The 25400-nt window shown below is 34.5% G+C and overlaps 2 protein-coding genes across 5 annotated transcripts in view; one reads left to right on the top strand and one right to left on the bottom strand.

Annotated features, from left to right (window-relative positions):
- Positions 1-25400, bottom strand: part of PDCD4 (programmed cell death 4) — a 29577-nt gene that overhangs the window by 1727 nt on the left and 2450 nt on the right. For both annotated transcript variants that reach the window (XM_047703507.1, XM_047703508.1), the window contains exons 2-11: positions 23396-23501; positions 17478-17780; positions 15183-15277; positions 11789-11902; positions 9373-9594; positions 7674-7771; positions 6648-6762; positions 2277-2384; positions 1925-2035; positions 956-1095 (exon numbers count right to left, since the gene is read on the bottom strand). In XM_047703507.1, the coding sequence (XP_047559463.1) occupies positions 956-1095; positions 1925-2035; positions 2277-2384; positions 6648-6762; positions 7674-7771; positions 9373-9594; positions 11789-11902; positions 15183-15277; positions 17478-17780; positions 23396-23438 (1349 nt within the window). In that variant the 5' untranslated portion in view covers positions 23439-23501. The remainder of the gene's footprint in view (positions 1-955; positions 1096-1924; positions 2036-2276; positions 2385-6647; positions 6763-7673; positions 7772-9372; positions 9595-11788; positions 11903-15182; positions 15278-17477; positions 17781-23395; positions 23502-25400) is intronic.
- The window catches only part of BBIP1 (BBSome interacting protein 1), a 44675-nt gene that overhangs the window by 17963 nt on the left and 1312 nt on the right, over positions 1-25400 (top strand). Inside the window, exon 5 of one of the 3 annotated variants that reach the window (XM_047703517.1) lies at positions 13402-13416. The exons of 1 other annotated variant lie outside the window; for it this stretch is intronic. The gene's annotated coding sequence lies outside the window, so the exon portion shown is untranslated. Of the gene's footprint in view, positions 1-3009; positions 3398-13401; positions 13417-25400 lie in introns of those variants that run through there. One more of the 3 variants, XM_047703513.1, reaches the window with a different exon arrangement.

Below are 25400 nucleotides of genomic sequence, written 5' to 3'. Positions count from 1 at the left end.
CAAAGCTGGCAGTATTTACTGATGTATACCACTTGGCACATGAGTGATGCCATCACCAAGCAAAGGTCTATATATATATTTTTAGAGATCTATATTTTCAAACTTTTTTTTTTTATCAAAGTCATTAAACCCTATCTTCCTCCTCCTCTATCAATGACTTTTAAACTTTACAGAGAGACACTACCAGCAACTATTTTTTCTGAGATTTCTCACAATCGACTTCAATAAAAATAGACAAAGCTTTGCAATTTTTTTGGATTAAAAATTACGAAGACTTAAAATGTATATAAAGCAGACATACACAAATTTACCTATTACTAACATTTAGACCTATTTATAATCTTCATTATAAACTTTATTTTAACCACAAAAAACCTCATCAACTCCTAAAGAGTTAGATCCCAGTAGTACAAAGGTATTATCTTCAAAGAATCACACACATTGACTTTCCAATGAGGTTAAGATTCAATTAGACTTAATTCTCCATTCCATGAAGGAGAAAAAGGAAGCTACATGGAGTACAGGAATGAGCCTAGATCTTTGAGCCAGGAAAGGTCTGGATCCATCCTTGGCCTCTATTATGTGTGACTTTAGGAAAGGTGTATCACACACTTCCTCAAACCTCAATTTTCTTATCTTACTGGTGTTAATATCTACTCTAAAATAATATTTCAAGTATGTAGAACAGAGCCTGGTACACAGAACTACTACACAAAGTTAGTCCTTCCAGTGAACAAGGGCTTCATGAAGTAGGCATGTATAGATTTACAAGGGGGCAAAATAAGTTTCGCCCCTGTTTTTCCATAAACTCAAAACATGATTTTCACTCTTAAGTAGCTTTAGGGGAGATTTTCTTTTTCTGACAGAATTCCAGAATTCTTCTGGAATGTTAGAAAATTAGCTTAGCTTTCCAAGCACTTAGCCAGTGTCTTATGTGAAAGAAGTAATAAAGTACCTTGAAGGACAAAGATCTCTGAGTTGTTTGGAAATTATTCCAGCCTGAAAACATTCTTCTACAAATCGCTCAAGCACAGAGTATGAATGTGGAACATCCAGATTAATGTCTGGAATTTCATTGTAAATTCTCTCATAACCCTAAAACAAAATTATATACAGAATGTTAGCCCATATGAAATACATAATGCCATAAAACCTATCACTGTCATCAAGCTACATTTAAGGCCTTAGCTCTTCACAAAATTAGACTGAAGTCAGATCTGATCCTTGAAAAGTACAGACAGCAGGTATGTTTGTTATAGAATGTTTTCTCTAAAATTGTTCTCTCAAGAGAGTTTAGGCAGATATCAGACATTGGACACATTTCTTCATCTACTTCTCTATATACATTTATTACACTTTTTAAAAATAAAAGGCAAGGGGCGCCTGGGTGACTCAGTCATTAAGCATCTGCCTTGGGCTCAGGTCGTAATCCCAGGGTCCTGGGATTGAGCCCCACACAGGCAGGAAGCCTGCTTCTTCCTCTCCCTCTGCCCCTGTCTGTGTTCCCTCTCTCACTGTGTTTCTGTCAAATAAATAAATAAAATATTAAAAAATACAAGATAAGTAAGAATTTCACTAATATTTTAAATAGGAATAAATTAAAGTGTATTTGTTAAAAGATCATGTTCATGTTGTTTCTAGATATAAAACAATCTCTCATATCTTAAAAGTAGAACTCTTGAGGAAGAACAATCACATCTTTAAAAAATCCACTGAAGAGTTACTTTCAAGAAATGGCTACAAGGGGTCAAACATAATCACAACCATTTAAAAAAACAAAAACAAAAAACAACTACAGGCACAGTATTATTAAACATACCTGAAAGAACATTTCATTGACAATTCATAATCTTTATTCAATCATTATACATTGAAGTATTATATATTTAAGCCTAAGAATTATGCAAAATAATGTTATACTTACTCTTTTCATTTGGTCCAGAGTAATGGTAGAAGATTTCCAAAGAGATTTTAATAAATCCAAAATCATCTTAAATGTACTTTCTCCAGTTGACTCTAAAACCATTACAATGGCCTAAAAATTGAACGAATGAATGAATCTTTGGTCATTAATTCATATAAAGAAAGTGCTCCTAAAATATATCAGATTCCTTTTGTCTGACATGTAATTATAATCACTATAAGAAATTAAAAACAACTTACTCCCTTAATATTAAAATTTAAAAAAAAAGATATGCTATTAAAGAAGCATTAAGTCACTGTAGTGCAAAAAGGAACACTTAATAATTTTCTGTGGAATGTCAAAGGAATCTTACTTCATATACAAGCTCATGGTGAAAATGAGGTACTTCCAGTTCCTTAAGGCAATGTTCAGCTTCAGATATGTCTCCAGAGAGTAAATACTCTTTCAGCAGCATATCAATCTATTAAATTTAAAAATTAAGATATGTTAGAATTCTTAGTTTTTATTTACTTCTTAAAGATTTTATTCATTCATTTTTAGAGAGAGCACACATGTGTGCACAGAGGGGGAGGGAGAGAGAGGAAGATTCTCAAGCAGACTCCACACTAACCAAGCACAGAGCCCGAGGTGGGGCTCCATCCCACAACTGCTAGACCAGGACCTGGGCCAAAACCAAGAGTCTGATGCTTAAATGACTGAGCAACCAAGGTGCCCCTAGAATTCCTATTTAAAAAAAAAAAAAAATCTGTGCTTTTTGTCTATAGGATTTACTTATTCTCAAAGCAGGTCACAAATAGCTGTGTAAGAACATATAGACTCGAGACAACACTATCATGACAAATTTTTTTAATCAAAAAGTAAGCCCCTGATGGCAGCCACCCGGCTCCTGCGTGTCCTGTGGTTCATGTCAGTCACCACAGGACCTTGGAGAGCTGCTGCCATCGCCACCACCAGTATGGAGGAGACACTTAAGTGCAAGAACCTCAAACTGGAACAATATATTTGTAAAGATCCAAAAATAAGTGATGCTACACAAGAACGAGTTAACTGTACAAACTACACAGCTCATGTTCCTTGTTTTCCAGCACCCAACATAACTTGTAAGGATTTTGGTGGCAGTGAAACACGTTTTACTGGAAATGAAGTTGGTTTTCTAAAGCCTGTATCTTGCTGAAATGTAGTCCTTTCCATTCAGCCAGCAGATGGGAAAGAGGAAAAGGAACCCCAGAAATGGCTATTCATACAAGGTGGCAGTTGCACCGTCTCTTTTCCTCAAATGGTTGGGAGCAGACTGAGTTTACCTTGGATACCCTGCCTTGGGATTTGGGCTTCCTTGATTTCAATAGAGCACTCTCAGTATGTGAATTTCCAGATTTTCCTTTTTCTTCTTCAAATACCACCTTGTGGATTCTGTGTAACTCTCTGTTTTATTTTGTTTTGTTGTTTTACTTAAAAGCATATTATTTAATTGGACTTTGAGAATTGTGTGATAACTGAGTCTTAGATACTGTCTCTATTATTGGTCTCTTATTACCCCGATACGCCTCTTCCAAAGGCAAGTTGCCCCTTGTCATTTTCACTTCTGAAAAATAAGAGTATGACTATTCACACACACACAAAAAATACATCCTCAATTTTTAAGTAGTTCATAATTATAAAGAAAATGCAGTACTTTAGTGTGTCTTAATAATCACTGAGATCTAGGAATAGACTCAAGATGTACATGGCCTGAGTTGCGACTATAATGCTTCAATGTTCACTGTAAAACAAGGGATATTAAAGACCACTAGAGGGCACTGACTGAAAGTCACAAGATGGATTTTTTTTTTTTTTAAGATTTTATTTATTTATTTGACAGACAGAGATCACAAGTAGGCAGAGAGGCAGGCAGAGAGAGAGAGGAAGGGAAGCAGGCTCCCTGCTGAGCAGAGAGCCCGATGCGGGGCTCGATCCCAGGACCCTGGGATCATGACCTGAGCCGAAGGCAGCGGCTTTAACCCACTGAGCCACCCAGGCGCCCCACAAGATGGATTTTTAATGAAGTATCACAAACTTTCACTTCCATCAGGATGACCTTAACAGTGCACTGGCAGCCAAAAAATAAGTGATGATAACAGAGCTTTACGAGACGGAGCAAAATATGTATATACTCTCTCTTTTCTCTACAGCTAAGGATTTGAAACCAATTATCTAAAACATCAGTAATTCAGCTTCTAGTTGTAGCTAAAGAACCAAGACTTGACTTTTTTTTTTTTAAAGATTTTATCTATTTATTTGAGAGAGAGGCAGTGAGAGAGAGCATGAGCGAGGAGAAGGTCAGAGGGAGAAGCAGACTCCCCGTGGAGCTGGAAGCCCGAATCGGGACTCGATCCCGGTACTCCGGGATCATGACCTGAGCCGAAAGCAGTCGTCCAACCAACTGAGCCACCCAGGTGTCCCAAGACTTGACTTTCTTGTTTAAATAAATCTCTATGGCTCCAGAGAGTAGGAAAAGTTTTCCAGCACAAGAATTTCATCAAGAATGTTCTTCCCTATACACTGCCTTTTAAAATCACTTCTGCAGCTCGTACACAATCAATGAATATTGACTGACTGAATTAAATAATCTCATTTAAGTATCTTTGACTTCAACTTCTGTAATGTACTTTCATGAAAGGTAAAGTAAAATTTGATCACTAGAATACATCCTAATGAATAATTCCTATTATTCTGCTTTAGGAAAGTAAATATTTAAAGCATGGCATTTAAAGTGTTTTTACTTTATAAATGTAAATTAATGTATTTAATAGATTGTATCATTTAGAGTTTTGTGACTTTGTTATGCAACTTTAAGTATTTAAATGTTTCCCATTAGGTTCAATGCATTTTTTTGAGAAAGATAAATTATAAACATATGTATACATTTCTAAAAGTCCTCTTTGTCCAACTCATCCTTCCAGGCAAAAATAAATGAATATCCAAATAATGCAACCCTGAAACTCATATTGGCAGTTTTACTTCGATTTTTATCTTGACTGTTTTTTGCTTGAGATAATTCATATAAAATAGTTTGACAGTTTCTCAAAATAATGATTTTAGGATAGTATTACCATCTTTTTTTTTTTTTTTAAGTAATCTCTACCCCAACATGAGACTCTGACTCACAACCCTGAGATCAAGAATTGCAAGTTCCTTCAACTGAGAAAGCCAGGTGCCCTCAGTATTACCATCTTAACAATCTTACATCTTTCAATCCATAAATATAGGGTATCTGGATAGCTTTTTATTTATTTAGTTCTTAATTTATTTCAACAATGTTTTATAGTTTTTGGTATATAAGAACTGTAATTCTCTTGTTAAATTTATTCCTAAGTATATTACTGTTTTTTTATTCTATTGTAAAAGCAATTGTTTCCTAATTTCACTTCATATCATTGCTAGTGTACAGAACTAGAACTGAATACTGTATATTGATCTTCTACCCTACAACCCTGCTGAATTCATTTATTAGTTGACAGTTGGTTTTTTGTTTTTGTTTTTTTTATAGATTCATTCAGATTTCCTGTATATAGATCATGTCATCTGGAAATAAAGATAGTTTTACTTCTTCCTTTCCCGCTTAGATGCCTTTTATGTCATTTTCTTGCCAAAATGCCTTGGTATCTTGACTGTGTTTACAGCTCAATCTTTCCAACTTGAAAAAATTTTTAAAAGCAGATGTTGCAATCATGACATTACAAACCCCAACTTACCTACTTTAAGATATATAAAAGCAAACTGGTCAAAAATCTGTACTTTCAGCTCCTTAAACCCCAAACTAGGTACACATATCATTAAAAGATTAAATATCAAAACTATAGTCACATGAAAAGATTATACTCAAAAATCAGAAGCACATGAGCTATAAATCTTCTAATTTTCTTAACAATCTGCAAGTTAAGATTAAATACTTTTTCTGGCTTACAGTTCTAGAACATTACTTTATTACCAGAAAAAAAGATCCATAGAGAATAAATCTGGCATCTTGATTATTTTTACTTTTAAAACATGCATACAGGTAGTGACCTTCCTTAGAAAAATCTACCACTCTGTTCTACTCTAGTGTTCATAACTCATAACTTATGATCTGAGAGTATCCAGTTTCAAGCCACTCATTTAAAAATGTAGTTACTTACTGAATAACTACAAGACAGAAAGTCTTATTTTCACAGTATTTGAAAAATTTTAAAAACCAATATAAGACTTCAGACATTCCTTTGAGGTTCAAACATAGCCTTCTTATGAAAGCCCTTTTAACTTAACTCAGTCTTATTTTTAAGTTAGGGAAACCTTAAAAATTTAATAACAATTATATAATTCATGTATAATTTAAGGCAGTAGGGTATAAAGCCAAATATATAAAGGTTATCCAATTTTCCATTGTAGCTTTAAGACTGAACTTAATTTTTTTTTTTTTAAGATTTTACTTATTTATTTGACAGAGATCTCAGGTAGGCAGAGAGGCAGGCAGAAAGAGAGAGAAAGGGAAGCAGGCTTCCTGCTGAGCAGAGAGCCCGATGCGGGGCTCAATCCCAAGACCCTGGGACCATGACCTGAGCCCAAGGCAGAGGCTTTAACCCACTGAGCCACCCAGGTGCCCCTGAACTTAATTTTTGTCTGCAAAAATACCAGCTAGAGGGTATAGTTTACTCCCCTAGAGAAATACATGTAAATTAAATTAAAGACAATACCCAGTAGTTGTTACCTCTTTAACAAGGTGATTAACAGACTGCTGCCCACCTCCAGAACCCCACACACTGTCTTTGCGCTTTCCACCTTTAGACATACTCAGGAGTACAGTAGCCTTGTCCAGAGCAGCTCTACCAAAAAAAAAAATAACAATAATAAATAACTTTGACAACTTGGACATGATTGAGGCTGACCTAAAAGCTTTCATGTAACCTAAAAGAAACCTAAAATTCAAAAGTCTTTTAAAAAACTACTTTTTAAATTAAAAAGTTGGGAGCAAAAAAAAAAAGAAAATTTGCTTTTCATGTTAATATTCTCATACTCTTATTTTCTTTTCTAGTCAACAGAAATCTAACCTTATTACAAAATAATTCATCTATTCTGAAGAGAAACATTTTGCATAAAACTTAACTTCTATAGATCTATGCATTCCCACCAGGAAAACCACTCCACTCTGATCTGAGTAGTCCTAGGAAAATTAACATCTACACCTGAGAAAACCTAACACATGGCTAAGACCAAATCAAAGTTTCCAGAAAGTTATAAAAATCATACAGGATGACTCCCAAATACTACATTTAGCTTAAAATTAATTATACCAAAGAACAAGAGTAAAAAACATTATTTCCTAATATTGCTGTAGCAGATAAATATAAAATAAAATTGAAAATGGGCTCCTTTGTTAATACTGTCCATCTTACTAGAGTATTAAATAGTTACAGAATGCAATTCCTGAATGAAAACTTGGGGAGACCTTAAACATTCTCAGTCCAATCCTTCCGTTTTATAAATAAGGAACCTGAGGCCCAGAGAAGAGTGGTGTGACATAAAGGTAGCTAATGGTTTAGCTAAAATCCCCAACTTCTACATTATAGTATTGTCCTCTTCCTGTTATAGCATGTCAACAATCTCAATTTTGTTTTAGCAGCAGAGAATGCACACAAATGACAGAGATCTACAATGTAATTCAAATGTCATTTCAATAAAATCCTGCAGAATTTTCCCCTTTCGAAATTCTAAGTAGAAAAATTAATTTACTTACCTAGCCTGTACACAATCTACAGTTCCTTTGTAACTATCAATATAGGTATTACATAAAATTCCATCTCCAACAGCTCTAGCAATAAACTGGCCCACCAACTACAATAAGAAAAAAAAAATCTATATAAAAAAATCTAAAATGAACCTTTACAGGACACAATTTCTAAACACATAAATGATGAAGAACGGCTGAACTACACAATCAGTATCTAAGATATATAGGAATATTCAAAGACATCTACTTAGCACCTGCTAGTTATGCTCAGCATACTCCTACATCTTACCCTTCAAGATGAGTACTATGGGCAGGAGCACATTGCTCCATTCTAATCCCCCAACACCTTTGCATACTGCCTGAAACAGTGTATCATCAAAATTACTCGTTAAGCCAATGGCCTAAATTCAAGAGAACAAACAAAAAAAATGGGACTAGGTGTTCTCAAAAAATGATTAAAAGAATTTATTATATGGAGAAAACTTTGTGTAGAAATTTCTGTCTGAAAGTATATCATAGCATTACTTATTTTTGTTGTTGTTATTATTAAAGCAGGCTCCACACCCAATGTGGGAGCCTGAACTCATGACCCTGAGACCAAGAGTCTTATGCTCCACAGACAGAACCAGCAAAGTACTCCTTTTCATAGCATTATTTCTTAAAAAATTGGAAACGACTTTAGTGTCCAAGAATAAAGGATAGATACGTAAGATGGTACATTATATGGCCATTAGGAAATGCGTTTACATTTTATGGTTTAAGAAAAATCAAGTTTATAAATTAGAATATACAATGTAATTCATTAAAATGCAAGGATATATAAAAACCATAAACTGATATATACCCATAGAAAGTAAAATAGATTTAACAACAAAATGTTAAAAGTGGTTATTTTTGCCAGCCTTGCTTCCTTTTGACCTTTATTTTTTAAAAATTCCATAATATGTATTTAAGTAATCATTTCTTAAATATAAGAGTACTGCTATAAAAAGAAAAAAAAGTCAATGTCTGAATCATTGCTCAATACCTTATAAAAGACTACTGTCTAAGAAAAGTGTTAACAGAAAAAGCATTTAGGAATTAAACTACCTATACTCTATTCCTAAATTAACGTTTAAGTAAAGTGCTCCTACCTTGATTTAAAAGTTGGTTAAGTAAATACCAACGATTTCACACATTTTCAATTTCAAACCAGAAAGTCACATTATAGTATCAGCATGTATTAAATCTAATAAAAGTATAAGGCTTTGAGGACAAAATCTAAACAGAAACATAAATCATTAATTTTCTAATTGTTTACCCACAAAACTACAAAAGGGAACAGAAAACATCAGTTAAGCCAATTCAATCTTCAATTACAACAATCTAAATATTTTTAAAATCACAGCTCATATAACAGCTTAACCACATGTAACAGAAAATATACAGACAGCAAAAACAAAATGACCTATAAACTATACAGAGCATGGGTGGAAAGCGGGATATAAAATTATAGTATGATGAAAACTACATTTGAAAAAGAAAAAGAAAAGAAGAACAGCTAGACAAAAATACACTAAAATGACAGAGGGCTATTTTTGTGTGGTAAAAAAATATGGGCCATTTTGTCCTCTTTATCTACTAAAATTTCCTAGGAGCATGTATTATGTCTATAATTGGAAGTATAGTGGGGGAGAGAATGAATAAAAAGAAGAGTCATACAAACCTGTGGTGCTCTAGGAGTATCCAATGCCAATTCAGGTAGATCCTTCAATAATTTGTCAAATGATTTTTCTACATCATTTGTGCTCATTACTGTCCCACAAAGGTCAGAAAGAAGCTTAGATGTCATTTCTCTATGACTAGCCTTTCCCTCCAATGCCAAGGACACTGCCAACACTGGTACTCCACTTTTCATTTCACCAAGATTTAAATCTCTCAGCATTTCCTATTAAAAAAACAAAAACAAAAACAAAAACTAAAAAGTATATGTCACTGCCTTTAATTCAATATAACTTTATTTTCAAAAATTCAAGATTTTATCCATATATCCTTACCTTTTTCCTGTTTGGTAATAGTAAGAAAAGCAGTCAAATTTTGTAGGATAGAAAAAACACATCTTTCTGTGCATATAAAATTAGATATTGATCAACTCTGTAAAGCTTTTACTATCTGAACATCACTGAACTGAAGAATGTGAATTACACTTAAAACAATTAAACTACACATTGCAAATAAGTCTGTTTTTAGGAATTAATTAACCCTGCATCTTATAATTTTTTTTTCCTATTTAAGTAATCTCTATACACAACATGGGGCTCAAACTCAGGACCCCCAAGACCAAGAGTCACGTACCCTTCCAACTGAGCCTATCAGATGTTCCTAATTTCTAGGAATATTCGTCTATGAATATTTTTGGTGAGATTCATTTTACATTATTATAAATTGTTTATACTCTACTTTTCCTCAGTTTTCTCTTCCCACTATGGTTTATATTGTTCATATAAAGTTTAAAAGGAGATCTTAAACTACTGTTTTTAAGTGGTATTATTTCTTTAAATGCTGGGATTAAGTTGAAATTTCCTATTAAAAATATAATAGCAGCTGCTAATACTAACTACTGTATATAATGTAGCAAGCATTGTAACAGCCACTTTAGTTTTTTATTATCTTATTTAAGACTCAAAACAACCCTTTCAGGGAGGTATTGTCATCATACCCAAAGCAAAATTAAGTATTTACTGAGGACATGACTGGAGTGGCCAAGTTGAAAGTGGAATAGTCAGTTGACCCTATAAGACTTCTAACTCAGTTACTTAGAAGGCCTTCCTTTTTATTTACAGGATGCCAGGTTTAAATACTCAGGGTACTTAAACCATGTTATACTACTAAAAGGGTGCCAGAACTATTTTCATAGCCACCTAACTGGTGTTCTTGTTAGCAGTCTCTTCCCACTGAATTTCCTCTTTCCTGGACTGTGCTTGAACAACTCATTGCTTTTATTTTTTTTTTTAAGGAAGATTTATTTATTTGACAGAGAGAGAGACAGCGAGAGAGGGAACACAGGCAGGGGGAGTGGGAGAGGGAGAAGCAGGCTTCCCACCAAGTAAGGAGCCTCATGTGGGGTTCATAACCTGAGCCCAAGGCAGACGCTTAACAACTGAGCCACCCAGATGTCCCTAACTCACTGCTTTTAAACAAGATACTTCTCTCTGGAAAACTCTTCAACCATCTTGCCCTGTCAAACTTCTAATCATTCTTATATAACTCAGAATCATCTTTTCTATTACTCTCTATTTTATGCTTCCCTAACATTCTGCTTATAGTACTACTCAGTTAATAAATACATAGTATACGTCTAGTCCCATGCTAGGTAGATAGGATTTTAATAGTCTACCCTTAGAGGACTTAAGCTCTTCCTCTACAATAGAAGGCTTCACATTATATATATCACTTCCCTGACTGAGCTTCATAAAGGAATCACCTATTACAAATTCCTTCACATGGTATGCACTGAACAAATACTGGTTTTATACTTAAGTCCTACAAATCTAAGGATATCAGACCTCATGGTATCAGACAAACCAAGAAAGCCAGTCTGAAGTATGAGTCTAAATTGTAAAAGCCTTTTAAAGAGTTGCAATTTAAAAAAAAAAGAAAGAAAAAAAAAGACATTTGTTCTCTTGGTTTCTGTATACATTCTTATTCAAATCTTTATATCCATGTTCTCTTTCTTGGACATAACACAAAGATAAATTTTATCTTAATCCTGAGCATGGAAATAAACGTCAAAAAAACAGAAAGCAAGACATTTTTAACCAAGATCCCTGAAGAGGTCTGAGAAAATCCATAGATGCTAGCAACTATTATAATTCTATACAATTTAATTACAAAAATTATTAAAATATTACTGTGCCATTTTTCAGGGAAAGAAATGGCATATAGTCCTCATCACATCCCAAGTAGGAAAGAACTAATCCGTATTAAGGAAATTTTACTCCATGTCTTAGAAATTCATTTATGCCAAAGAAAATGCTTAAACTTAATTCAGTGATCCAAGATCATTTTGGATATGATGTTCTGCTTTTAATAGTGTTTTCTTTCCTATATTAGATAAATCATACTTGCAATTTTAAACCTACCGCAACTTCATTAGTATCTCCATGCTCAAAATATTCTTGTATGATTGGTGTTAAAGTCTTCTCAAATGCTGTTTCATCCAAAGGCAAAACTACAGTTTCATAAACACAGTTCTCCTAGAAGGGAAAGCAGGTGAAAGGGTTTATAGATTAATGAACAAAATATTCATATAACTGAAATGTTTTTATTTTTATTTTTTTAGAGAGTAAGCGAGCACGGGGGGGGGGGGGGGGGTCAGAGCGGGGAAGAGAGAGGAATCTTAAGTAGGCTCCATGCCCAGCAAGACCCTGATGCAGGCTTGATCTCACAACCGTGAGATCATGACCTGAGCCAAAATCAAGAGTTGGACATTTAACTGACTAACCCACCCAGGCGCCCCTAAAATTCTGTGTTTTTAATTTTATATTCTGACTTAAAATTTAAATATAAATTACATATTTTTTATATTCCAACTTAAAAATTAAATATAAAATATAATTTTATGTTTTTAATTTTGTATTCTGACTTTATATTCCAACCAATTTTTATTCCACCCTCATTCAGGGCAAGAAAAAGATATGTTACATGTTTTGATCACTGATACTAAAATAGAATCTATGTCACTGTTCTTTTACAAATTTGAATAAACTAAAAACAGAGATTAGAACCATTAACCACAACCTGACATTTTGTTAATTTTTTATCTCTCTCACAAAAACAATCCTTCATTGACCAAAAAGTTTTAAGATGGCTTCCTATAGGTCATACCTAGTATTGTCATTAAAACTTCACTTAAAAAGGGGCGCCTGGGTGGCTCAGTGGGTTAAAGCCTCTGCCTTCAGCTCAGGTCATGATCCCAGGGTCCTGGAATCGAGCCTGCTTCCCTCTCTCTCTGCCTGCCTCTGCCTACTTGTAATCTCTCTGTCAAATAAATAAATAAAAATCTTTAAAAAAAAAAAAAAAAAGAATCCGGTCTTAAAAAAAAAATGGACGGTGGTACCTGGGTGGCTCAGTCGGTTGAGTGTGTCTACCTTCAGCTCCGGTCGTGATCTTATGACCTCGGGGTCCTCGGAATCAAACCCCACATCTGGCTCCCTGCTCAATGGAGAGATGGCTTCTCCCTCTCGATTTGTCCCCCCCATCCCCCGGCTTGTGTTCTCTCCCAAAGTACTGATAAAAAATAAAATTTAAAAAATAGACTTCATGATTAGTATGGTAACAGAAGTCCTTATATAATAAGAATCAATGTCATAGTGACTAAGAAATTCTCTGAGAGTGCCTGGATGGCTCAGGTCATGGGATCGAGTACCACATCAGGCAATAAGCCTGCTTCTCCCTCTCTCCTCCCTGCTCATGTTCTCTCTCTCACTCTCAAATAAATAAATAAAAGTATTTTTAAAAAAATTTTAAAAAATAAAAAAATCTCTAAAGAAAAGCAATATTCAGCTAAAATTTCAAAAAAGGAAGATTACTCTCAATTTTCTCTCCCATTTGTCCTCTGAAAACACCCAGAAGTGGTTATATGCACCTTGTGATTAGTTTCTAATAACATACACTTGAAAGACTGTATGTTAAGATTAGAGTATTTTGCAATGATTCTATAGTATTTGAATCCTACATTTTTTCCTATTTTCAGAAATATTTCCATGTCCAATAATTAGCTAAAATAGGTAAGTATATACAACCATATGGAATAAAAACAATGTAACATACACCCTGATAATTTCCTGTCTAAAATTCTCATCACCATGTATTATCTCTTGTAAGACAGTACTTTAAAAAATATGTCATAATGTCCAGGATTTGTTTCAAAATAATCGGGGGAGGGGGGCAGAGGGGTGTTGTGCATGCAGGGTGATACAAAAGGAAAAATAAATGGAGGTACAGGATTAAACAAGATTGACCATGAGTTATTAATTACTGAAGTTGGTATAGCTGGGAGAGGAGTACAAGCATGTTCATTACACTATTCCACTTTTGTATAAATTTAAAATTTTCCATTAAAAAATAAATATATACACGTTCACTATAAAATCTATTAAAAATGTACATTCTCGGGGGCGCCTGGGTGGCTCAGTGGGTTAAGCCGCTGCCTTCGGCTCAGGTCATGATCTCAGGGTCCTGGGATCAAGTCCTGCATCAGGCTCTCTGCTCGGCGGGGAGCCTGCTTCCCTCTCTCTCTCTCTCTCTGCCTGCCTCTCCGTCTACTTGTGATCTCTGTCAAATAAATAAATTAAAAAAAAAAATGTACATTCTCATGGATGAACCTAAGTGAAATGAGACTGAGGAAGACAAATACCACATAATTTCACTCATGTGGAATTTAAAACAAAAACAAATAAACAAAAAAGAATCAGACCTGTAAACACAGACAACAAACTGACAGTTACCAGAGGGGAGGGGCAAGACTGGTGAAGGGGAGTAGGAGATACAGGCTTCCAGTTATGGAATGTGTAAGTCATGGGAATAAAAGGCACAGCATAAGAAAAACAAAATTTACATTCTTAACATTGAAAAAAGATGGTCACGTTCCAAAATAAATTTACCACAGAGTTACCATCCTAAATAGTAGTATTTTAAAAGAAGCCTAATATCTATAACTCTTTAATGATGTTCAAAAGAATATATATTCTTCTCAATTATCATTACTATAGAAATTATATTAACAGAATTTATTGAAAAACAGTCTACTTAGGGGTGCCTAAGTGGCTCAATCAGTTAAGCATCTGACTCGATTTCAGTTCAGGTCATGATCTCATAGGTTTTGAGTTTGAGTCCCATGGTGGGCTCTACACTTAGGGAGCCTGCTTGAAGATTCTCTCCCTCTGCTCCCTTCCCAGTCTCTCTTTCTCTCTCTCTCATAAATATTTAAAAAAAAAAACAGTCAACCTGGAGCACCTCAGTGGCTTAGTTGGTTAAGCATCTGCCTTTAGCTCAGGTAATGATCCCAGGGGCCTGAGATCAAAACCACATTGGGCTCGCTGCTCAGCAGGGAACAGGCTTCTCCCTCTGCCCCGCCCCCCAACTCTGCCTCAAATAAATAAAACCTAAAAATAAAAATTAAAAAATTCAATCATCCTAAATCTGTAACGACTATTTTTGACTCATTTCAGAAATGAAATGAAAATTACACATATATCATTATCAGTTAATTTTATTTCCTAATCCAAAATTTACCTTAAAGTCCAAAAGGACTGAGTATATGTATGATTTAGACATAAATACTAATGTCTATATATACATACACACACATTATGTGTATATCTATACACACACACATGCTATAAATCATATATACATGATTTGACAGGCACAGAGTATAGATACAGAATGTATAATTTGACAAATGTATGAGTAAACTACAGACAAGAAGTCAAAAAACTTACAGACTAAAAAAATAAAGTAAAACATTGATACCTGGTCATCATCATAGTTAGGATCTTTCACATCTACCTCCTCCACATCATATACCTGTCCAGGTGTACCCCAGACACCTTTGCCTCCTGCACCACCTGAAAAAGTTTAGAATTGAGAAAGAACACAAAGTTCAGTTCATAAATTTTAATTGAATTCTAGATATTCAGATATTAAATAAATAAGTTAAAAAACTGCATTTAATTTCTATGCCAGTTTTTTCTCCAGTTGAATTATACTTTAAACCTCATTTTTTTTTTGGATCACTGCTTTTTCAATAGTGATTAGATATTATATATTTTACAAACTATTTCTAAAACATCAAGTTGAAATAGCTTATAAAGTTAAAACTAAAAAAGTAGATGCTTTAAAATGAAAGCAGAAACAAAACAAAACAAGATCAGAAAAATATGTGTATCAGGGACTCCAAGGGGTGTGATAATGTAGCTGAGCTCTAAATTTTATTTGACATTTCATAATACCAAAACAAAAAGACATATTTTGAGCCAATAAGATGTGGCATAGGAAAATCAGTAAGGGAGAAATTACTTAACAAAGAAGCACAGTTTCCACTCTAAGTGTTTCAAAGTCAAATACCCTTTAAATAGAATAGTACAGGAGCTCCTGGGTGGCTCAGTGGGTTAAGCCTCTGCCTTCGGCTCAGGTCATGGTTTGGGGTCCTGGGCTCGAGCCCTGCATGGGGCTCTCTGCTCAGCAGGGAGCCTGCTTCCCTTCCTCTCTCTCTCTGCCTGCCTCTCTGCCTACTTGTGATCTCTGTCAAATAAATAAAATCTTTAAATAAATAAATAAATAAATAGAATAGTACACATAAAACTATACTTGACAACTGGCAATAACTAAGCTATTTAAGCATTACCTGCACTGATCATTATTTCTCCGTACCTCTATTTACAAACTAACCAGCTGAAGTTTAACAATTCCAACTTTCGAAGTGGTTTTTCTATATAAACTTACTGAAATATTTTTGTAATGCTTAATACATTACATTATTTTTAAGGAACTCCTCAGTATCACCAGTTTTTTTGAGGGTTTTTTCTATCAAGACTAGAGCAAAGCAGAATCTGATTATTAGGATTCATTTTGATGTAACCAATGGTTATAAAGCCATTCAACAAAATAACAGTTTTTGACTGACCACAAAAACATTTAACAAGAATCCTAGGCTATAAATTGAAGTTCACACCATTCAGAAGCTGTGAAATCTTCAAATTATATCAAAATCCTACCACAGACCAAAGCTAACATTCCTCATCAACAAACACTTAAGTATCTACAACTGCTAGTCATTACTCCAGGCACTGGATATAGCAGTGAAAAAATAGACCATTCCTGGGGTGCCTCGGTTAAGTGTCTGCCTTCGGTCAGGTCATGATCCTGGGGTCCTAGGACATCCAGGTCCTCACTGAGCAAGGAGTCTGCTCAAGGATTCTTTCTCCCTCTGCCCCTCCCCCTACTCATGCTCTCTCGCTCTCAAAATAAATAAATATAATCTTAAAAAAAAAAAAAGGATCATTCCACTCCAGTATCCAAGAAAGAACTGAAGAGTACTTGGGGGGCTCCTCACTGGCTCACTTGGTAAAGCATGCAACTCTTGATCTCAGGGTTGCAAGTTTTAGCCCCATGTTAGGTACAGAGATTCTTAAAAAATAAAATCTTTTATTCATTAATTGAATGAATGAATGAATGAATGGAAAGAAAGAAACGAACAAAAGAATGCATGAACTCGGAACCATCTATGAAATCATTAAAATTCTGATCCACTTATTACCAATCCAATATATATTTATCCTATATTTTTAACAAAGGACATAATTACATTCATTAGATAATACATATAATGCATTTTTTTAAACTTTTATTTATTAAGTAATCTCTACCTGCCATATGGGGCTCAAACTCATGACTCCAAGATCAAGAGTGACATACTCCACTGACTGAGCCAGCTAGGTCCCCCAGGTAGGATGAATTTCTGACCCTACTTTCAAGCAAAGTTAGAGAATACAATGCACAATTCACAACTGTACAAAAAATTCATGTGTATTTTGCTGAAAATAATAAAGTTCTGCTCAAGAAAACAATCTCCTCCAGAAAAAAAGCTCAACTTAAATTAAAAGTGTGATGGTCCTCAGATTATTACTTTGTAAGTACATACACAAATCATAAAATCTTACATTATCAATGTTTAAATTTCTCACATTCCTAGAACAAGGAAACCATAGTTTAAGTATCAGGCCATATTGTATTCTACTTGCTTCTTTGTACTTGGAATACACCAACCTTTCTTTGGTAGTCCCCTTCCTTTGCCAGATCTCGATCGCCTATCTAGCAACCTTCCCTTTGGACTGGTTGGTACAGTTACTCCACTTCTAAGGGCTTCACTTCCATTATCACTGACTGAATCGCCTCTGCCAGAGTCCCGGGATGAGTTTTTCCTCAGGCGCCTTTTTGCCTTGGCATTAATTCTAGCTTCATTAATGGAGGATGCCGAAATCCAATTTCCATTTATCTCATTTTTTATTTCTTCAGTCCCAGCATTTTCTTCATCACCGGAAAAGAGAGAGTCGCTTAAATTATCAGGATCTTAAAGAGGAAAATGAAGAAAGAAAATTCTACATAAGTACTTTGTTATACCAGTTATCATCGTAAGTTATATTAGGTTGAATCACATGAAATTACTGTTTTTTAGGTAACAGTGACATATTGACAATTTATATGATCTAATAAATAACAAAACAGAATTACTTTTCACATTATCACAGAAAGTAAACTAAGTTAATTTTGATGAGCGAAGTTTAATGAAAGCACGTTATCTCCTATGTTTAGAAAATAAAATCTAAGTTAATATACAACCACAGACGAAACCTTTAGACTTTTGTGAGCGAAGAGAGTTAAGCAATTGGAAACAGTAAGAAAATACTAACAATCTTGAACAGAAGAAAGATAAACTAATATTTACAGAATTCCTACTATTGTTTATCTGGCACTGTGCTGGATGTTTTGTCATTTACCCACAAGTTTGAGAGCTATTTACTACATAAAAGATCATTAATACAGATAAGGAAACTAAGGCTGATAGTGTTTAAATAACTTGCCAGAAAACTCATTAATTAATTATAGAAACTTAGGAAATATTACTAATCCAAAGAGCCTGAAAGGTATTTGGCAAATAAATGATTACATATAATCACTGAGCTTAACTGCTAAGGATTCACTGCTTCAAATGTAAAGCGGGGGGGGGGGGGGGGGGGGCTTGCTCTCAAAGCTCTAATTCACTTCTCCAAACGACTCATATTACGTATCACCTTCTGACAATCTTCCAGACTATTTAAGATTTATACATTATTCCCCGAAAGACAGCAACACATTTGGAGTTTCCAATGGTCCCACTGTATCCTTTAGGATACACTCAAGTTTTACTTCCTCCATAAAAACTTTTCTAACAATTCTAGCCACAATACTACTAATGCCCACACACAGTTCATTTACCACGTAAGAAACAAACCACTTTGCTATTTCTAATTTATGTGGCAGTCTTGCTTTTCCAAGTAAGTCATAAGTCTCAAAAGAGGAACCATGCCTTTATTTGTACTTCTCTGTACCCTCAGCACCCAACAGAGCATAATTCATACTATCAACTCAAATGTTCATGGAGATCAATGGCATGAATACAGCTGGCTTTGCTTGTAAAACTTCCTAAGTCAGTAAACTACTGAATTAGTTACCCTTGGGCCACAGTTTTGCTCATTATGGCTAACTTAAGTCAGAACTGAATCCCTCAAATGGTTTTACATTTCCTACATGTAATTAAACTGTGTCAAGTCTATGTGTATAGGCTTTAACTTGTTTTAAGATAATATGTTGAAACTGAAAATTTATTAAAACAACCTGTAAGAAAGAGATGTGCTAAAATCTTTGTAATTCTTGACAAAAAGTCTAAAAGTTAAGAACATTATGGTAATCAAAAAACAAACATTAAGTAGAGTCCAATTACATCATTAGTCTCCTAAACAGTCTTTGTGCTTTCAATCTTCAAACCATTCTCCAAACTGCATGAAAACTGATTTTCTAAAACATGCCTCCACTCAAAACCCTTTGAAGCTATTCCCATTGGGTCAAAATAAAGTTTAAAACTCATTACCTTGTAATTTAAGAGCCTTCATAATCTTGCTCCTGCTTACATCATCAGAGTAACTGCTGACCACTCACATTCAAAGGGTCAGAGCTTAGGTTTGGTATCACAGGTAATAATGGAAGGGATTAGTTTAGCATAGAAATACAAAATATATTAGGGAAAAAAGAAAGTATAAAATGAAGACCAGCGAAGAAAAGGTTACAATAATTCATTCACTAACTGAAAAGATCAAGGGTAAAATTTGGGGTAAATAAGCAACACTCAAAAAATAAAGAGTTTTTAAACAGAAGCAGCATGAAATGTAGTCTTAAAAAGTTTTTAGACTAAGATAAGAAGTTAGAGGGTGAGTTTGAGACATCATCACAACCATCATCATAACTAAACTACTACAACTACTAGTAGCAGTAGCCGTCATAGCAGGAGTGCAACTTCCTTTGTCATTACCATCATTGTTGTTACTACTAGATACCAGGTTCTGTGCTAGGCACTTTACATACATGGTCTTTAATCTTCACAAAGCTCTATCATAAAGCTGTTTATCCTCAATTTACAGAGAGAAATGTTTCATGGAAAAATTACATTATCTAAAATGGACTATGGCCAGGATTCAAATCCACATTTAAATCTCCGATGATTATAACTGTAGAAAATACAGAGCTAGAGCAGAGCAGAGTAGTGACAGCTAAGAGACAGGACATGGGAATGATCATAAAGAGAGAAAAGCGGAAGAGTAAGAGGAAGGAGAAAAAAATGACCAGAGATCAGATAAGTCAGATGTAATTTCAAGTAAGAGCAGGCAGTTGAAGAAAACATTAAACATCTACCTGTGACATACTGCTTTCATTATTCTGTAATTACGGAAAACCATTAAACTCACCCAGATGATAAAGGACTTCAAATTACAATAAAATGCTTTATACTATCACTTGGAGTACTAAAGTATTCAATTTCAACATATTTCCCACAACCGAGTTTCAGCTATTTTAATATCCTTTCAAATATGTTTGTATGACTGCAGCAGAACATACCTAGGTATGTTTTATCTATTAGATCTTATAATTTTTAACCCATGTTTCCATCAACTACTCTTTTGTATTTTGCTGTTCATATTTACCTAGTCTTTTTTTTTTTTTTTAAAGATTCATTTGAGAGAAAGAAAGTGCACACGCTCGTAGGGGGTGTAGGATGGAAAAGGGAGAGAGATCTTCAAGCAGACTCCCCACTAGCATAGATGCCCAATGTGGAGCTCAATCCCAGGACCCTGAGATCATGACCTGAGCTGAAATCAAAAGTTGGCCACTTAACCGACTAAGCCATCTAAGTGCCCTGTATTTGCTCAGGTTTCAGGGTTCCATAACCACCACTGATCTGACTTTAAGAAAACCAAAATACAAAAGATAAAAAACCTGAGTACATAATGTGGTGACTTCAAAATTGTTTTCCACTGTGTACTAATTCCCCTTCTAAATTCTCTGGCAACTCAGTAGTAACCAATGTAACTTCCAGTATCACAGTAACAATCAAATTTTCAACTAATGGTCCACTGACTGACATAATCAGAATTAACAATATTAGCATTTTCATTTGTTACATACAAAGAAAGTGCTACGGGCATGACACACATATACTATAATCTCATTTAATCCTACTGATAAACCTATAGAGAGGGCATTTATACCCCAGTTTTACACAACCTGAGAAAACTGAAGGTCAGAGCAAATAACCTACTTCTCCAAAGTAACAGAGCTGGTCTAAGTAGAAGTTGAAATTAATACACTAGTCTGACTTGAACTATCTGATTCAGGAAGAATTTATAGCAAAGGTCTGTCTTAGGCCCATCCAAGTATTGAAGAACTACAAGTCCTTTATATTAAGGCAGTTCTGGCCAGAGGCATCATGTCTGTGAGTCATGCTGTCTCACAGAAATATAACGCAGGCCGAACAAGTAATTTTAAAGTTCCTAGTATCCATATTAAAAAGAAACAAGTGAAATTAATTTTAATATATTTGATTTAATCTACTAGACCTGTTATAGATTTTGAACACAGAGTCAATATAAAAACTTAATGAGGGGGCGCCTGGGTGGCTCAGTGGTTAAAGCCTCTGCCTTCGGCTCAGGTCATGATCGGGATCTCTGCTCAGCAGGGAGCCTGCCTCCTCCTTCTGTCTCTCTCTACCTGCCTCTCTGCCTACTTGTGATTTGTCTGTCAAATAAATTTAAAAAAAATCTTAAAAAAAAAAAAAACTTAATGAGGTATTTCATTCATCCTAAGTCTCAAAATCTGGATGCGTCTGCACCTACAGTATATCTCATTTCAGACAAGTCATATTTCCAGTGCTCAATAGTCACACATGGTTAGTAGCTATCACACTGGGCAGTACAGAAAAGCAGCAATTATCTATATGTGAAATATATTCTTAAAATATATTCTTACCAACCCCACTTCAATGAAGCAGGGATATGATATCCATTTATAACCCTAAAAACAAGTATTCACACAGCTATTGTATATAGCAGCACCAATATAATCATTAATTATTGCAATAATTTTTTTCCAACTATAATTTTCTAGCTCACTTTAAATCAGGTGTATAAATACAAAATGGCAAAGAGGTTTCAACTTCAAAGTGTCTGTTCAGATCAAAGAAAACTATATAATTTGTACACAATGAATGAGTCATTGAAAAAATAATACTATTATAGTGTTAAAAAATGAAATATGGGGGTGCCTGGGTGGCTCAGTGGGTTAAAGCCTCTGCTTTCGGCTCAGGTCATGATCCCAGGGTCCTGGGATCGAGTCCCGCATCAGGCTCTCTGCTCAGCAGGGAGCCTGCTTCCTCCTCTCTCTCTGCCTGCCTCTCTGCCTACTTAAGATCTGTGTCTGTGTATCTACTTAAGATCTTTATCTGTCAAATAAATAAATAAAATGTTAAAAAGAATGAAATATGATAAAACATACCAATAGGAAAAGCTCTCACCATTCAGGATACCTCAAAATCCTATGTAAGATTTTTCTGAAAGTTATAAATACATTTTAAGTTTTCTGAAGTTACTCAACATTTAAACCTCTATTCCACAGAACTTTTTTTTAAAGATTTATTTATTTGACAGATAGAGATCATAAGTAGGCAGAGAAAGAGGAAGGGAAGCAGGCTAGCAGGGAGCCTGATGTGGGGCTTGATCCCAGGACCCTGGGATCATGACCTGAGCTGAAGGCAGAGGGTTTAACCCACTGAGCCACCCAGATGCCCCCCACAAAACTATTTTTATGATAAGGTGCTACTGAAGCACCATGGAAAATCAAGAAAAATACTATAGATAATATAACATATAAATTATTAATTAGGAAAGAGATCGAGGGGTGCCTGGGTGGCTCATGGGTTAAGCCTCTGCCTTCGGCTCAGGTCATGATCTCAGGGTCCTGGGATGGAGCCCCGCATCGGGCTCAGCAGGGAGCCTGCTTCCTCCTCTCTCTCTGCCTGCCTCTGCCTACTTGTGATCTCTGTCAAATAAATAAAATCTTTAAAAAAAAAAAAAAAGAGGTCGAAAACACCGGTAATAGTTTGTATTATAGAAATCACAGCTCATTTGAAAATATCAGTGAACAGGTTTACTATTCTTCTCCATTCTGTACCTTACAGTTTATTATAAAAAGTGGAGAATAAGAATGTATGGAATGTGAAAGGATGGGCAGAAAGATAAGGACATGTGAAGAATTTCCATAAAAATAAGAATCACAGGAGCACCTGGGTGGCTCAGGTCATGCATGATCCCAGGGTCCTGGGATGAAGCCCCACATCGAGCTCCTTGTTCAGCAAGGAGTCTGCTTCTCCCTCTTCCTCTGCCCTTCTCTCCCAGCTTGTTCTCTCCCTCTCAAATAAATAAATATTTAAATAAAAAAAGAATCCCAAACTTGATTTTAAAAGAACATAATTCACTTTCTTGAAGCATGAATAAGATGGTTTAAAGTAAAAAGATGGTTTTAATACTATGTTTTCATAAAATTTGTAGGACCTCAAAAATGCTCACAGTACAGTCAAGGTTCAAAATATTCTTGCTTACCTGCAGGGTTTACATTCAGTATTTGCTCATTTTCTACATCCATAGTTCCTTAATGTCGCTTGCACTGATAAATTATTAATGGAAGTCTTCCCTTGGGATCTATTTCCTTAAAAAGAAAAAAGTTTCAGTATCTTCCAAACTGATATAATTAATAAATTGAATTTACTTAATCACTGTAAAAAAAAATCAGCACATAATTTCATTTTTTGCAAAAGAGTTCTCTTTATTTTGAAAAATAGTTTACCACTATTAACATTTGGTTTCAATCTTCCTGACAAGTGTACCTTTGTCCAAAAAAAAAAAAAAAACATATTTCTGAGTGTGCCAAAGCATCCCTTTAACTTGGAAGTAAAATTAAAGCAGTATATATATACTCCAAATTTTTTAGGACTACCAAGCTTCACAATTAATCTGATATACACTAATACTGGCTAATTCACTACAAATGAATTTTAAGAACTACTACAAAATGCAAGGAACAGTTTTAATCAAGCATATGACATGACTGTGTTAATTTTTCACATTGTAACATATCTGAAGGCAGATAGGTCTGCCATTTCATTACCTAGGTGTCCATAATTATAAGACTTTGAGATTGGGAGAAATTTTTGTAAATGTTGTTTTCTACAGTGAGAATATTATTTTCATAATCTAAAAAAACCCATTCCTTTTTTAATTTAAAGAAAATTTGAAGATTTTATATTTGAGTAATCTCTACACCCAATATGGGGCTCAAATTTATAACCCTGATATCAGGAGTTGCATCCTCTACACACTGAACCAGCCAGATGCCTCCCCCATTCTCTTTAAAAAATAAAAAGTAAACAAAAAAACTTGCCTTCAAAAAAGAAATAAGTACAATGACATTAGCATCTCAGTATTATAGACCTCAGTTCTAAAATGGCTTAAAAATTATTAATGCTGAAGGTTTTGATGAAATCAGTTACCTCTTATTTAACTTAGTGATATAAATCTGTTACTTGAAAGACTATAAAAATATATTTTCATGGAAACTATTACCAGAAGGTGTAACCAAATGATTTTAGAATCTCTCTGCAAATATTTTTAAAATAGTGGCTTACAGTACTTAACCACTGATCTGTTCACATCATATAGGTTATATATAAGCCTTCCCAATCATTTCACTAGCAATATGCTTTCAAGATATAAAATGCACAAATTAATGAAAATGACTAATAAACTAATTGCAGAAAAGCATACCTTTCTCATATAACAACCTATTTTAAATGTCATTTTATTAATAATATCAATAAATATAAATTATTCATAATAATTATATTAATATAAATTATAAATTAATAAAACTAGTTAATAATAATAATAATAATATGTGATGCCTTCTGGGACTCAACTTTTTTTTTTTTTTTAAGTAAACTCTAGGCCCAATGTGGGCCTCGAACTCATGACTCTGAAATTGAGTCACATGCTCCACCAACTGAACCAGCCAGGCACCCCTCAACTAACTTTTAAATTCCTTAATATTTACTATTTTAACATCTAAAAGGTTTATAGTCCTTTGATCCAGAAAAGGGTATTATTTTGTAAAAGAAAAATATACACACCTTAATGCTAACCATGATAAAACTTAGTAAGGCATAATCCTTAGGCTACCAGGATGCTATCATACCACTTCAGAAGTTAAGAAAATGGTGAGGTTATTCTAATTCTACTCAGAATACACAGACTTATGTAATTCTATGTAATGACTTTTCAATATCATAATTTCCATCAACTCTGGATTTAGGGGAAAAAATTACCGTTAAAGACATGCATATAGAGATTTATATAAATATATAAGCAAAAATAGTTTGGAAACCTAGGCACTTGGTGTTTTTCATGTCTGAAAATGCCTTATGTTTCATTTTATATGAGTTACATATTATAGGACAGTGAAAACGTCTTATGATGTGTGTATGAGCTTTTTAAACTAGAATTACATTGAAGTCTGTCAATACTTTCTGCAGAACCTAGCTACTAAAGGAAA

Source organism: Lutra lutra, chromosome 14 (assembly GCF_902655055.1).
Source record: "Lutra lutra chromosome 14, mLutLut1.2, whole genome shotgun sequence".
In the NCBI taxonomy this organism is placed as follows: domain Eukaryota; kingdom Metazoa; phylum Chordata; class Mammalia; order Carnivora; family Mustelidae; genus Lutra; species Lutra lutra.
The sequence above is the reverse complement of the archived record's forward strand: the minus strand, read 5'-3'. Positions and strand labels throughout refer to the sequence as shown.